This window comes from Neopelma chrysocephalum, unplaced genomic scaffold, assembly GCF_003984885.1.
Source record: "Neopelma chrysocephalum unplaced genomic scaffold, ASM398488v2 Primary Assembly neopelma1_65, whole genome shotgun sequence".
NCBI classification, from domain to species: Eukaryota; Metazoa; Chordata; class Aves; order Passeriformes; family Pipridae; genus Neopelma; species Neopelma chrysocephalum.
The window spans coordinates 278,346-292,873 of record NW_020897722.1 but is presented as its reverse complement, the minus strand read 5'-3'; the positions used below and the strand labels follow the sequence as shown (position 1 = coordinate 292,873).

The 14,528-nt window shown below is 54.5% G+C and overlaps 1 protein-coding gene across 7 annotated transcripts in view; it reads left to right on the top strand.

The window, feature by feature from the left end:
- The window catches only part of CUNH16orf71 (chromosome unknown C16orf71 homolog), a 92,669-nt gene extending 88,823 nt beyond the window's left edge, over positions 1–3,846 (top strand). For all 7 annotated transcript variants that reach the window (XM_027683523.1, XM_027683527.1, XM_027683525.1 and 4 more), the window contains 2 exons: positions 338–407; positions 3,649–3,846. In XM_027683523.1, coding sequence (XP_027539324.1) covers positions 338–407; positions 3,649–3,726 — 148 coding nt within the window. In that variant the 3' untranslated portion in view covers positions 3,727–3,846. The remainder of the gene's footprint in view (positions 1–337; positions 408–3,648) is intronic.
- Positions 3,847–14,528: the final 10,682 nt, after the last annotated feature.

The window sequence follows — 14,528 nt, the reverse complement described above, 5'->3', positions numbered from 1 at the left end:
TGCGGCTCAGAAAGTCCTGGGGTTTGTGTTAAACACCCAGATTACCTTTGTGGAGAACAAGACCCTTGCACAGAGCTAACTATCTACACTTACATGTCAGCCCCAGACCCCCCATTATGCAACTGTTAGTTTGAAGGTTTATATTTTAATAGTGCAAAGCCATTTATACAAAGCTTTGTAAAACCCAGGATTTAGCTGTGTAAAGAAGTTCAGTAGCAGATGCCCGTGGCTGGAATTGCTGGCACAGAGCACAGTCCTCCTCAGAGCTGGGTCATCTGCACTCCCTGACAGCTGACAGGGCAAACTAACACTGCCTTCCCTTCCTCTTTACCCCCAGTGCCTGCTGGCAGAAACAGTCCGTCCTGAACACTGCAGAGCATCTCCTTTATCCCCAGAATGAGAATCAGGCAAGTAGAGAAGTTTATGGTAGAGATATGTGTCCTTTGTGCCCCTGTGATGAATGAAATTTGTCAATGTTGGTTGAATTTTAGAAGAAAATGATAAGCTTTGTGAGACAGAGGTGGTGTCTTGTGGCAGCCCCAAGCCTTGGCTTAGGCTGAGCCCAGCACGTGGGGAACGTGGGACCAACATCCTGTCAAACTGTCTCCCAAATTACAGTGGTAACACAGTTTTCAATCAAAATACTTGGAGATATTGATAAAGAATCTATATTTTCCATAGAAATTCAGGGGTTTTTTTCTCAAAAATCAACACTTAAAAAAATATCACAGAATCCCAGAATGGTTTGGGTTGGAAGGGACCTCAAAACTCATCTCATTCCACCCCCTGCCATGGGCAGGGACACCTTCCACTAGCCCAGGTTGCTCCAAGCCCCGTCCAACCTGGCCTTGGACACTTCCAGGGATGGGGCAGCCACACCTTCTCTGGGCAACCTGTGCCAGGGCCTCCCCACCCTCACAGGGAAGGATTTCAAATAGCTGTGATATTTGTCAAAAATTAGTGACAGGAAATGTTCACTCAGCTCTGTGGCCAAGCTGGCACATGTCCTGTGTTCCAGAAGTTATGTTTCAGAAGCCCAAATCCAAATGGAAGAGGAGAAATGAAGCCATTCCAGGGGTGGGTTGGCTGAATATTTTCTCAGTAGTTCATCCCAAGAAAGGAAACACTGAGCTCCAGACATGTGGGCAGCTAATGGGAATAAACTGCATAAATACATTCTAAAATTCTGGCTGTAATCATCAAAGTTTAGAACAAAACAGACGAGAGGTTTGGATAGAGGAGGCAGTGCCTGAAGAATTGGGATTAGGAGATATAAACTCCTGGTGGAAGGGAGCGTGGGACGAGATGGTCTTTAATGTCCCTTCCAACTCAAGCCATTTTGTGATTCTGTGATAGAAGAATTGGGGGGAGTGAGAAATGACAGCAAATGCCCAAGCCTCTCCTCTGGATCCCTTTTCCTTCCCCAAAAAACCCCAGCAGGAGAGCGAGGTTGTGCTTGTAACCTCACATAACACATGAGAGCTGCTGCCTTCAGGACTAGTGCTTTAAGGACTGAGCCTTAAAAGACACAGAGCCCTCTTTGAAGTCTGTGTTCCTTCTTTTAACACAGTCAAAACTACCCCAACTTCCCCAAAGTCCCTCAGCTGCTGCCTTCAGGCTCTTTCCCCGTGGCACAGTGGGATTCTCCACAGCGTGGCTGGGATTGCTCCCGCTGCAGTGCCTGGGAGCTCTGCCTGCACAGCTCTGCAGGGCTGTCACAGCTCACTGCTGCCTGCTGCCAGGGTGCCAGGCTGTTGCCAAGGAATGTGACAGGGCAGCAAGTCCAGGCTGGCTTCTGATTTGCTTTGAAAGGACATTACATATCCCTGCCTGACATAAAATCCTTTCTGCTTCCCGGCACCGGGGAATCAGCCTATCAGGAAAAGGCTTAGGGCGCTTCTGTGCTGAGAAGAGAAAAAAGCAAATATGCTCAGCCCTTCTCCCTGCTTCTGACAGCCTGGGATGTGGAATCTAATCCCTCTGGGGCTGGTGGAAGCAGGAGCTGCTCTCAGCAGCTCAGAGTTTGGACCAGGACTGTAGTCCTGGGACAGTGGCAGGTGCAGCACGTCTTGTTGGGGGTACAAACAGCAGGTTTGTTTTCCAGTGGGTCTTTGGCTCCCAAATCTGGGGTAGGTGTAGGAATCAGAGTGAGATCTGAGGATCAAGCACACCAGGGAACCTGAACCTCAAAGGGTGGCCCAAGGAATGATGTTTGAGCCTCTGATCTCTTGCTAATGAGTTTATGAAATGCCAGCCAGGCTTTCCAGGGCAAAGCTAATGAGGAACATCCTGATACCAGGCAAAGTTCAGGAGGGTTAAACGAACATGGATTTCAAATCCTCGTGGTCTGAGCAGAGCTGCAGTCTTTACTGGTGGAGTTGAGCCATGGAAGTGAAAAGCAACATCATCCTTGCTCCCTGTGAGATTTGGGATTAGGCAATAGGATGGGAAATCAGCTTTCCAAATGTGGACTGTGTCAGTGCTGACATCTGGGCCTGGGCTGGTTGTCTGCCTGCTTCTGCAGCCCTTTTGGTAAGCAAGCCTTGCACTGCTGGAGCACCTTCACCTGCCTGTGTGAAACATCTGCCTTAGGAGCAGACAAATCCACACTTTGGAAGTTCCTTATTTTTACACAGTGACCCTGAAAATGCCGTGCAGGCTTATCCTGGGCACACACAGACCAGTTCCCCTCTGGAAGTGTGACAGAGCCATGGCCACCATCAGGGGCTGTTGAACTTCCATGGGCCTCCAGATGTCCCTGCCCAAACTGGAATGTCTCCAGCAATAAGAGAGTAGTCAGGGTGTGCTGTGCTCAGCCTCAGGACTGGGATGTCCTGGGGCTGGACATTTCCCCTCCCTTGCAGCTGTGAGTGTGGCTGGATGAGCCCGTGAGGCTGAGGTGGCCGTCCCTCGGTGGCAGTGCAGGACATCACTGACATGCAGGGGGTAACACTGCACAGTCATCCCTCAGTTAGAGCCCACAGATGCAGTTGAGCCTCCACTGGCAGGCAGCACTAATCCCTCAGCTCTGCCTGAGTCTGCTCCAGCATCTCCCTCCTTGCAGACACCTGAAACCCGGGACTGGAGCAGAGGGACAGGGGGAAAACACATCCCAGCCGCTCTTGGCCACTCTGCCCCTCAGCAGCAGAGGGGCTGGAGTCTATAACAGAGATTAAGAAGCTGTGAGGAGAGGCAGAGCTGGCAGGAGGGCCCCGAGGGCTGTGTGGGGTGGGCGTCAGCACAGCATCTCTTGTGCTTTATGGGACATGGTGCTCATTAGCACAGCCAGGATTGCAGGATTGTCCCGGGGCCCTTGGCACTATCCTGGCCTCTCCAGCCTGGAAGCAGCCATGCCAGAGCTGCTCCAGAGAAAGGTTTGGGAAAGAGAGGCAGAGCAGCTGGAAGAGGGAGTAGATTTCCCACTTACCACTCTGCATATTGTTGCTATTTGTTGTTCTTTGAAAACACGACTCCTGAGAACGGCCTAACAGTGGTCACAACTAGCAGAGGTTTCCCAGCCATCTCTGTGCTGGGATTAATCCAGCCTGGAAAACAGCCTCTGCACAAGAAACCTGCATCTGAAGAGAAGTTTCCTTGCCATGCACAACTCACAGCTCTGCCCCAACCCTTCCCTTCTTTTCTCCCCAGGCCCAGGAGCTGCTCTGCGGCCTTTTTGACTCACTGACATCAGAGAGCATCCACCGGATTGAGTCCCAGGATTCTTAGCCAGGACAGTCAAGGCCTCCGAGCAGCCTTGGATGCCACTGTGGAGATGGACACATGGGCACTCCCAGCTCTAAGAACACATATATTTGTTTGGGATTAAAACGCAAAGTCTGAAGTGTGGCATTAGCATCGCTAAGATAAATGAGAGTGGTGGGAGGAAGGATCAGAGCCCCAAAACAAATATTTCTGAACTGTAGCCATGGTTTCTAATGGAATGCATTCAGAGACAGTCTGCTTGTGTCCATGGAGCAAGGTTTGGAGCATTCCTCTGACTGGGAAAAGTTCAGTAAGTGAACTTTTCAGCAGTGTTCTCTGCTATCTGTCTCTCAGGTTCTTGGGAACTCAATCTTCCCCAAGCCTCAAAGACTTCATGGAGAGACTCAGTAGCTGCTGCTGCTAGTGTGTTCTCTGAACCAAAGACAAAACCACAGCAAATAAAATGGAAATAGTCTGAGAGAAGGTTGGATCCCTGGAGGGTTCAGTACACCAGGTAGAGCCATTCAATAAGATTAAAAGCTGGACAGCTTAATGTTCACCTGCCTCTGTGCAGTTCTGGGTGCCACAATATCAGAAGGATCTAAAGCTATTAGACTCATAGAATCATAGAATCAGCCAGGTTGGAAAGCACCTCTGAGATCATCAAGTCCAACCCTTGATCCAACCCCAGACCGTGGCACTGATGCCACATCCAGTCTCACCTCAAACACCTCCAGGGACTGAGAATCCACCACTTCCCTGGGCAGCCCATTCCAGTGTCTGATTACCCTCTCTGACACAGGTGGAGCTGTGTCAGGGCAGGGTTAGGTTGGGTATTAGAGAAAGGTTCTTCCCCCAGAGGGTGGTTGGCACTAACCAGGCTCCCCAGGGCAGTGGGCACAGCCCCAAGGCTGCCAGAGCTCCAGGAGACAGGGTGGAATTGTTGGGGTGTCTGTGCAGGGCCAGGAGTTGGACAGGATGATCCTTGTGGGTCCCTTCCAGCTCAGGATATTCTGTGATTCTCTGTGCATGCACCTGGTTCCAGGCATGGCAGAGGTAGCACAAACAGGCCCTGTGCATTGTCCCAGTGGTGTGAAGGCAGAGTCATGTGCAGCTGCCTGGCCACCACACCTCTGGGTGCTGCTGGGAGGTGAACCCCTTCTGTGACTGGCCTTTCCTTCCATAAGAGCCTGAGGTGAGTCCTCCTCCTTCCCAGCTCACCCAAACTCTGAGAAGGCAACACCTCTGCGATCTGTCCCCTTTCAGATGAGGCTGAAAGTGCCCAGTAAGTCCAAAAGCTGGAGGTCTGGCCCTGCAAGCTGTGCTACTTCTGTGGGTAACAGTCCTAATACAGCCCCTCTCCTTCTCCAAACCACCTTGAAACAGCCAAAAGAGGTTGTCACGGCCAGGGGAACATGGACAGAGACCAGTCCCGACCTCACACAGCATTTCAGTGTCAGAACTCAGAATCATTGAGTCCCAGACTGGTTTGGGTTGGAAGGGACCTTAAAGCCCACCTTGTTCCACCCCTTGCCATAGACAGGGACACATTCCATTAGACCAGGTCGCTCCAAGCCCTGTCCAACCTGGCCTTGAATGTGGAAATACCCTCCAAACCTCTGCTCCCCAGCACTGTTCTGCCTGTTCACTGCTCTCTGAGCTTTGTGGTGGCACCAGACATCTCCTGAAGAGAAGCTGCAGAAATGCACTGGCGAGGGAAGCAGGCAGCTGCTCCAGTCCCTGGGGAGGACGAGGTCCTTGGAGTCAGCGTGACAGAGAAGCTGCTCTGCTCCTGCAGCTAAGTAGGCCATTTCCTGCACTCCAGGCGCATTTCTGTCATGCTTGTAAAGCCATGTACGGCTTTGAAACAAATGAAAATTATAAGGATCCACCCCCCAGCACTCGGGGAATTTGCTCTGAAAAAGGAGCATGTGGAATAAAGCACAGGCAGCGACTGAGGGCTGAGGCTGTGGAGCTGTGCCCAGGGAAGGGCACACGGGACCAGCAGCAGCCCAGTGTGGGGCACGGGGGTCACCAGAGCCATGTCCCACTCACCTGGGCCCACAGAGCTGTGAGAGTGGGGGAATGGGGAGCTGCACAGCAGGAGATGATGCTCTAGGGACTGTCAGCAGTCAGCCTGGAGAGGTGACATCCCAGTGGGACACCCCCAGCACATCTAGGCCTGGCAGCTTTGCAGCAGGAGTTGAGACCACGACTCTCAATTCACAAATTAATTCATGGAGTCATAGAATTATAGAAGGTTTGTCTTGGAAGGGACCTTAAAGCCCATCCCATTCCACCCCCTGCCATGGGCAGGGACACCTTCCACTAGCCCAGGTTGCTCCAAGCCCCATCCAACCTGGCCTTGGACACTTCCAGGGATGGGGCAGCCACAGCTTCTCTGGGCAACCTGTGCCAGGGCCTCACCACCCTCACAGGGAAGATTAATTTACCGTGTAGCAAACCAGGGCCTGGCACAAAACACATCCAATATCCCATCCCCTTCCAGACATCCCACTGCTGAGGCTTGAGCTCTGTGAGCCTCCATCCACCACCATCTTTGCCTCACCAAATGGAGGTGACAGCTCTGCCACATCCCCCAGGCACACCAGCAACACCCCAAAAATGGGGCAGCACCCAGATATCACCAAGCAAGAAGCTGCTGCTGTGCCTCCTATTCCTATTTTAAAGCCCAGCTAATTAGCCTGAGCGTAACAAACTAACACACCCCGCACAGAGCAGGGGAAAGAATCATCCTCTGGTATTTCCAAAATGCCAGGATTCCATAAATAACCCCGCCAGCCTTTTCTCCTAGAGAATACCCCACTCCTCCACGGAGAACTGACAACCGGGAGCACCACGGACCCACCCGAAATCAATGCTGTCAGCCGGCCCTCAGCCCCGGCCCCAGCACAGGGAGCTGCAGCTCACACGCTGCTTTTCCCTGGAAACTGCCACAAGGCAGCCAGGATTAGCTAATCAGAGCTGAGGAGCTGGAACTAGGGGAAAGGCAGATCTGATCCAAGATTGCCAGCTTTGCAGCTGGCTCCTACTTGCAAACAATTCATTTAGATTATGAAAGCAAGAAATTGAGTACAAAACCCCCTAGATTGTTTGCTTCCTGGAGAAAGAAAAGAAAAGAAATGGAATTTAGATTAAAAATTATGCAGAATAGTATTAATTCCCCACCCTCTCGTGCCTCCCCTCTTGCTGGAAAACCAGAGCTAATCAGAATTTCGCATTGTTCTGCTGCCACTGTCAGAGCTGCCTCAATGGAGGAGAGATAAAATACAGGAGGTGGCATTTGGTGTTAACTCCTTAGAGTCCTGGTGTGACAAAAACGGGAGCGTGGTGCCTGGTGCTGATACCCCATTTTCCCAGCGTGCTCTGGCCTGATCCCCTCCCTTTGACAGGCAAGTGTTGGGGTGCAGAGCTGCTCTCCGTGCCCTGCAGAGCTCATTGCTCTGCTCTGGCACTGCCAGGAGTGGGCACGTTGTGTTTATTCCCCTCAGGGAAGGCTCAGGTGAGCTTTGCCTCAGGGGGGATTGGTGTCCCGAGGGGTGGGGAGGTGCTGGATGCTTCTCCTTATGTAGGGCACAGGCAGAGCCACGCTCATGTAGCTTTCCAGCTCGCTGTGTCCTGCTTTGTGCCAAGAACAGAGGTAACTAATTACCAATCAGGCCTCAAATTCCCTACCTGGCTCCCCCCAGCAGCACTGGGACACTGATACCCAGCCAGGTGAGCAGAGGTGACCCAACCCTCCCCTGAGCAGGGCAGGTGGAGGGGCTGAACTGGCAGCTGAGCCACTCTCCTGCTCTGCTGTGCCAGGGAGCTGCAGGAGCAGCTCGTTCCTGGTGAGCAGGGACTGGCTGTGCCCTTCTCCAGCAGCCCCGGCCCAGGGGCAGCACCCAGACACTGCCAGAGACACGGGGACACCTCTGCTGACCCTCCTCAGCCACCAGTGCAGAAACAGCAGCTGCTCAGCACTTTCACAACCTGGCCAAATGCTTCCATCCCAAAAATAGTTCCTGCTCCAGCCCTGTGCAGATGAGCCTTGCTGGGTACCGGGAACGTCCCACGTCGCTGCTGGGACCTGCCAGCCTGGAAACCACTGCACAGCAAACAGGACTTACAGCCTTCCCAGCACAGGCATGGCCTGGAAATTGGGCACTGGTTTTCCTCTCCAAGGGTCTATGTCTGGTTCAGGAAGCAGGAGGAGTTGATGGACCTGCTGGAGCTGTCCCTGGATCATCCATACTCACCAAACTGGATAATCCTGGTCTGCACACTTCCCATACTTACAAATATTTGCCTTGCTCTTGCTGGCAGAGCCATAAGCGCCTCTCTTGGGCAAAAGCCACCGCTGTTAGGTCTCCAGGAAGACCTCAGAGCCCCTTCCAGTATCTAAAGGGGCTCCAAGAGAGCTGGAGAGAGACTTTGGATAAGGGTCTGTGGTAATAGGCCAATGGGGAATGGCTTCCCACTGCCAGAGGGCAGGGTTGGATGAGATATTGGGAAGAATTGTTGGCTGTGAGGGTGGTGAGGCCCTGGCACAGGTTGCCCAGAGAAGCTGTGGCTGCCCCACTCCTGGAAGTGTCCAAGGCCAGGTTGGACGGGGCTTGGACCAACCTGGGCTAGTGGAAGGTGTCCCTGCCCGTGGCAGGGGGTGGGACAAGAAGAGCTTTAAGATCCCTTCCAACCCAAACCATTCCATGGTATGGCAGGGGTGGTGGCTGTTCCCTGTCAGGGGACATATTTTCCTTGCCATCACCTTCCTGGAGTGGGATAGGGATCTGGGCTCTAGTCCCAGTTCTGTCCCATTGGGAAGGCAGTGGCCTTTCTCCATTCCTTGATCTCCATCTTCCCAGGGCACCATGTCCCAGGCCTGTAGCAGCAGGAGCCAGTGATTAATTGTACTTGGCAATTCCCCACTGGCAGGGGCTGGAGGAGCACAAAGGGCGCTTTGTCTGTGGCTGCGAGCGCTGATAAAGCGGGGCCGGGATGACTCAGCCGTGGGTAATTAGACAGGGAACAGCTGATGTCTCGGGCAGGAACACCAGCCCTGTGCACGAGGAGCTCCCTGGACGCCTCTAATTGGGTCATGCAGGAGACCAGCTCCTCGTCCAGCCTCACCTGGCCCAGAGTGGCCATGGCCCTGAGCACTGCCCACCCCAAAGCATGGCTGGTCTGCTCCGTTAAAGCAAGGCAGGAGCTCTGCTGGGACAGCTTCACATAGTGCAGGGTCACACTGAGGGCTGCTGGTCCTGCAAATGCTCCTGGGAGCTTGGTTGAAGGGCTGTAGGGTCGGTCTGTCTCCATTCATTCATCCATCCATCCATCCACCCACCCACCCGTCAATCCATCCGTCCATGCATCCATTCATCTGTCCATCTGTCCACCCACACACCCATCCATCCATCCGTCTATCACCCATCCATCCATCCTTCCATCTATCTATCACCCATCCATCCATCCTTCCATCCACCCCTCTGTCCATCCCCATGCTCAGCCTGCACATCCACCCCAGCTCAGCTCCTGCAGGACCAGCCGGGCTCTCCCTCCCACAGGCTGGAATTGGGATTGGGATTGGGATTGGGATTGGGATTGGGATTGGGATTGGTCTGGGCCATGGGGACTCCTGCCCTGCTGTCCCTGGCCAATCCCACATTTCCCTGCTCCCACCACAGCCAACCACAGGCAGCTGGGGGGAGATGTAAACCTCAGGTGGGGCTTTGCTGGGCTCCCCATCCCTCCATTGTGTCTGTGCGTGGCTGCTCTGTGGGGTGAGTGGATGGATCTGACCCCTGGAGCCTCCTACTTGCAGGCCTGGGTGATGTTGGCCATTTTCTGGCCATCAGGAACCTCCCAAAATCTTTGTGAGCTTTCAAAGATCATTTTGAAGATGAAAACTTGTCTCCAGCAAGATCATTAAGTTGCTGCAGCTGTTTGGGGTCTTCAGGTGGCTCCAGTTGACCTGTTTGTGACCAAAGACAGTGGTGGGGGGACTTGAGCATCTCCTTGTAAGGAAAGGCTGAGGGAGCTGGGCCTGTCCAGCCTGGAAAGGAGCAGGATGAGAGGGGACCTCATCCATGTCCTTCAGTATCTGCAGGGAGGTGTTAGGGGCTGGACCAGGCTCTGCTTGGGAGTGCCCAGCAATAGAACAAGAGGCAAGGGGCAGAAACTGATGCCCAGGAAGTTCCACCTGAACACAGAATTGTTAGGGCTGGAAAAGACCTCCAAGATCATTGAGTCCAACCTTTGACCAGCTACTCTGTGGCCACTAAATCACAAACATGAGAAAGAACTTCTTTCCTGTGTGGGTGACCAAGCACTGGCACAAGCTGCCTAGAGAGGGTGTGGAGTCTCCTTCCCTGGAGACACCCAGAAGCCATCTGGACACAGTCCTGAGTAACGTGCTCTGGGGCACACTGCTTGAGCAGGGAGATTGCTCCAGGTGAGCTCCAGTGGTCCTTTCCAATCCGAACCATTCTGGGATTCTCTGATCTGGACGCTGGGATGTCCTGGCTGAGCTGCCTGGTGCTGAAATTTGGAAAATTCAAGTGACTTAGAAAGGGAAGGAGGGAGCAGGGCAGGGTGGAATGGCTGTCCCTGTCCCTCTGAGGGAACGTTATCCCTCAGCTGACAGCCACTGCTTGGGGCCTGGAGAATGCATTTGGCTTGTGCCCCACAGCTGCTGGCACTGATGGGGCTCTGGAGCTCTTGATGCACAACAGCTGGAATTCCATGCCTTGAGTGGTGACTTTGGGTGTGGGGCTCCTCCTTTCCAGAACTCTTGGCAGAAGATCCTGAGCTACTGGTGGTTGATTCCCTCTCACAGCAGGCTGGCTAGTGAATGTCTCCCAGAAAGCTGGGGAGTGCCATGAACAAGTGGCTCCCAAGAGCTGCTGTCTCCAGTCAACTCAGAGCCAGATGCCTCGTCCTGCAGGGAGTTTGCTGTAAGACCAATGTGACTGTTGTGCTGGTCCTGGTCTCTGAACCCAGCCTGTCCTTCCACAAGATCCAGCCTCCCTTGGCAAGTCTGGAAGCCAGCCAAGATGGTGTTCAGCTCCTGACAGACAACCTTGAGTGGCTTCAACCAGCTGGAGCTGATGCCAGCCAAAGTGCTCTGGGGTCCTGTGAAGCTGCTCCTCTCCCCTGAAGGCAGATATCCAAACTCATGGATGTGACCATGCTAAACCGTGGTCCTAACCACTAAACTACCCCAGTCCATCCATCCACCTGCTGCTGAGCATCTCACACAGCCACAGCCTGTACTCAGTTGCCTCCAGAGTCTCCCAGCCAGTGTGTCTGGCAGCCTCCAAATATTGGAGTCCCCTTGGATCTGAAGCCAAGTCAGTTGTCTGGGCACCCTGGGGGTCAGCCAGACAATCAGTCCTGGCATGTATGAGCTATCCTGGCCAGCCTCGTGGGGCAGAGGAGACCCAGGAGCTCTGCAGAGCCAGCCACGCTCGTGGGGCAAAACAGGACTTTGGAACTAGAGCTCCATCCTTGGGAAAGGCTCCTGGCAGTGCTCCTGAAACCAGGCTGAGAAGGGCCAGTCCCTCGGGTGATGGCAGGTGTGCCACAAGCTGGAGTGAGGCCAGGAGAGGCTGAGGGAGCTGGAGCTCCCTCGGGGTGAAGAAGAGAAGGGTGAGGGATCTCAGTCACTGCCCGGGATTGTGCGGTGCTGGAAGCAGAGAGGATGGGGAGGTGCAAAGCAGAGGGATGAAGTGGCGAAGCTTCAGCAAGGGAAGTGCAGATGGGAACAAGGCAAAGGAGGTGCAGCCCAACAGAGGGACCCAGGCCAGCTGCAGGGTTTGCCCACTCCAAATGGTCCCCAGTTACCCCTCCAGCCCCTGCTCCGTGACTGGGGGGTGGCTACACTCCAGGTGGGATCTGGCCATCCCTTATAAACTGGCCTTTCTTCATTGTGGCTCCTGACTCTGCTCCAGCCCCAGAGGCACTCAGGTGACCCAAATTCCTCTGCCTGCCTTCCTGTCAGGGCTGGGGTGGGGGAAACACTTATAAACCCCCCACTCCGAAGTGGTCGGAGGGGTGAGGCAGCACTCCTGGCTCATCTGCAGCCTTTTCTCCTAAAATTTCTTTCCCACATGGCATCTTCAGGGCTACAAGGTGATTAACACCCCCTTTAAGCAAATTCTGGATGCCTTTAAGCCCCTGAGGTGTTACACATGGCTTACAAGTTGGGCTCCATTAGCACTTGATTTGCTGTTTATTAAAGCCTCAATTAATCTTGTATTAAAGCTTTTCAAACACAACTTTTCCGGAGGTGTAGCAGCCTCTGAGGCAAGGAGCTTAACTTCTCCCCAGCCTGGTGTCACTGATGTCAGGGAGGATTTAGCTCTGGATCTCTCCAGGCTGAGAGCTGAGGAGTTGGGAGGCTGCAGAGAGCGAGAGCCGCCCATGAGGATGCTCTGATTAGTCTGGGATAACACCACCCCAGAGACACCTCTGGCTCTGCTGCTCCCAAATCTGGGGTGACTGGGGGAGTAGGATCCACGATCTGGGAGCCCAGTGCCCACCCTGCCACCCCTGGGGAGAACAGGAGAGGTTTGGGGGCAGCCTAGGGGTGTTGTAGCTGGCAGAGGGAAGCTCTGCTAGCCAGGATCCTGCAAAGCTGGAGCAGGTAGAGGGTTTTGGCATGGGAAGATACTCACCTGAAAAGCAGAACCCTTTCCTGCCCCTGCCCTGGCAGCCCTGTGGCTTTTGGAGGGGTGTGAAAGAAAGGCTGGATTGGGAGGAGTGTGGTCAGCAGGGACAGCACCTCGTGCTCCTCTGTGGGCCCAGGGTGCTGCCCCGGGCACCCTGAGCAGGCACGGCAGGGGTGCTGCCCGTGCCAGCATCCAGACCCGTGTCTGGGCGAGGCAGTGGTGGGATGGTGGAGATCTCCCATCCCTGCCAAGCTGGGATGCTGCTGTTGTCATGGCAACGTGGGAGACCTGCAAGCTGGAGCCCATAACCCACCCCTCTGGGTGGTGGGGGAGTGTGCAGGGCTGGGGGTGCTCTCCATCCCCTCCCTTGAGCCCTGGCATCCCCCCACACCCCAAAATTGCCATCAACCCCCTCTTCCCAAAGCTGACACACCCACCTGTCTTTCAGCTGAAAGACCCTGATGAAAACACTGGGTTTTCCGTGGGGAAAAAACACCTTTGGATGAAAAACTGTGTCCCAACCCATTGCAGGGAGCACAAAGCCAATGTGAAGATGCCAGCGGCCTCCTGCTTCCCTCTGCCCTGTGCCGAAATGCTCCCGGCTGGCTGAGGCTGGAGCAAAGGCACTTAACACCCAGCAGGGTTTGGCCCAGAGCTGTTCCCTGTGGGATGCTCACAGGGCTCTTTCCACCGGGCAGGGATGTACCTGGGAGCTGGCTGTGGTGGGATGGGGCTGGAGATGCAGCCAGCTCTGCTCTCCCGCTTCCCAGAAGTGGCTGGATTGTCACACAAGGTCACCTCTGCCTTCTTCCACCAGCTGTGGCCCTGCTGAGACATCTCACGTGGCACAGGCTGGATTTTTCTCCACCTCAGGACAGCTTTTGCTGTCTGGCTGCAGCAGCTCATCCCTGCTGGGGCCCTTGGCAGCTGCCAGGCTTTGACTGACGTCTGTCCATCATTCCCAGCAGCTGGAATCACGGACAGCGGAGGGGCCCTGAGGGAAGGACAGGCAGGGATGAGCCTGAGCTGCATCCCCTCCGTGGGCATTCTGCTGCCACCAGAAAGGGATCGGAATGCCCTCGTGCCTCCTCCCACAGCTCCCATCCCTCCAGCATTCCTGCTCAGCCCTGTGCTCGGTTCCGCTGGGGTGCCGGGTGGCACATGAGTCACATTTCCTCCCAACGCCCATTCCAGCTTGGTGCTGCCACTATTTTTGGAAATTCTTGGAAGCAGATCAGCCCTGAGAAGCACATTTAATGGATCCTCACCACGCCAGGCTCACGTCCCCCCATGTCCCTGTGCCAGGCTAGGGAAGCCCCCGTCAGCCCAGATCCTGTGCTCCCCTCCCAGTTTGGGATGCGTGGGAACTCACTTCTCATCCCACAGCCCCTCCTGAGTCAGTGGGGAGCTGAAGCACCGTCTTAGTGGCAAAACATTACCTTTTAAAGGACCTGCTTGGGATTGGGGTGGGACTTCCTGCAATGCCAGCTTGGCATGGATCATTGTGCTCCCAATGACAGGATCATTCCCAGTTATTTTTACTCTCAACCCCTGGTGTTTTAGGTGGGGCTGCAGTGCCTCACTTGGTGTCTCTGAGCAAAACCAGGCACAGTCCAGCTCTGGAATCAAAGGGTGGATGAAATGAGAGGAAGGTTCAGCAGCTGAGTGTCACAGCCAGGCCTTTCCAGCTCGGGAGGGATCTGGTTTTACAGGTGCCCCCACACCCACGCCACCCCACACCTGCCACCCTGCACCTCTTCAGTCCTCCAGGATCTGTACAAATCGAGGAGTTATTTTCCTTTCAGAGCAGTGATTGTGCTGCTCATCCTCTGCTGGGGCACTGCCCAAGGTCAGTGGTCATGGCCCTCGGGATGTCTGGCTGCCTTCCTGGCCAAACCTGGGGGCAAACTCGGAAGTAATGCAGGGATGTGGTGGCTTTGTTGGGCAGGTGGTGGCTTTGCTGAGCAGGTGGTGGCTTGGTAAACTTTAGACACGTTTTTTGGGTCTGAAGGTTTTACCTGGAGACAAGCAGCTCTGGCCCTCCCGGTGCTGCCAGGCTCAGCATCCCGACCTTGCCGGGATAAAATTATCCATTTCAGTTTGAATTAAAGGCAGCTCCGCCGGAGCCGCGTGAGGTTCAGCTCGAGGACGTCA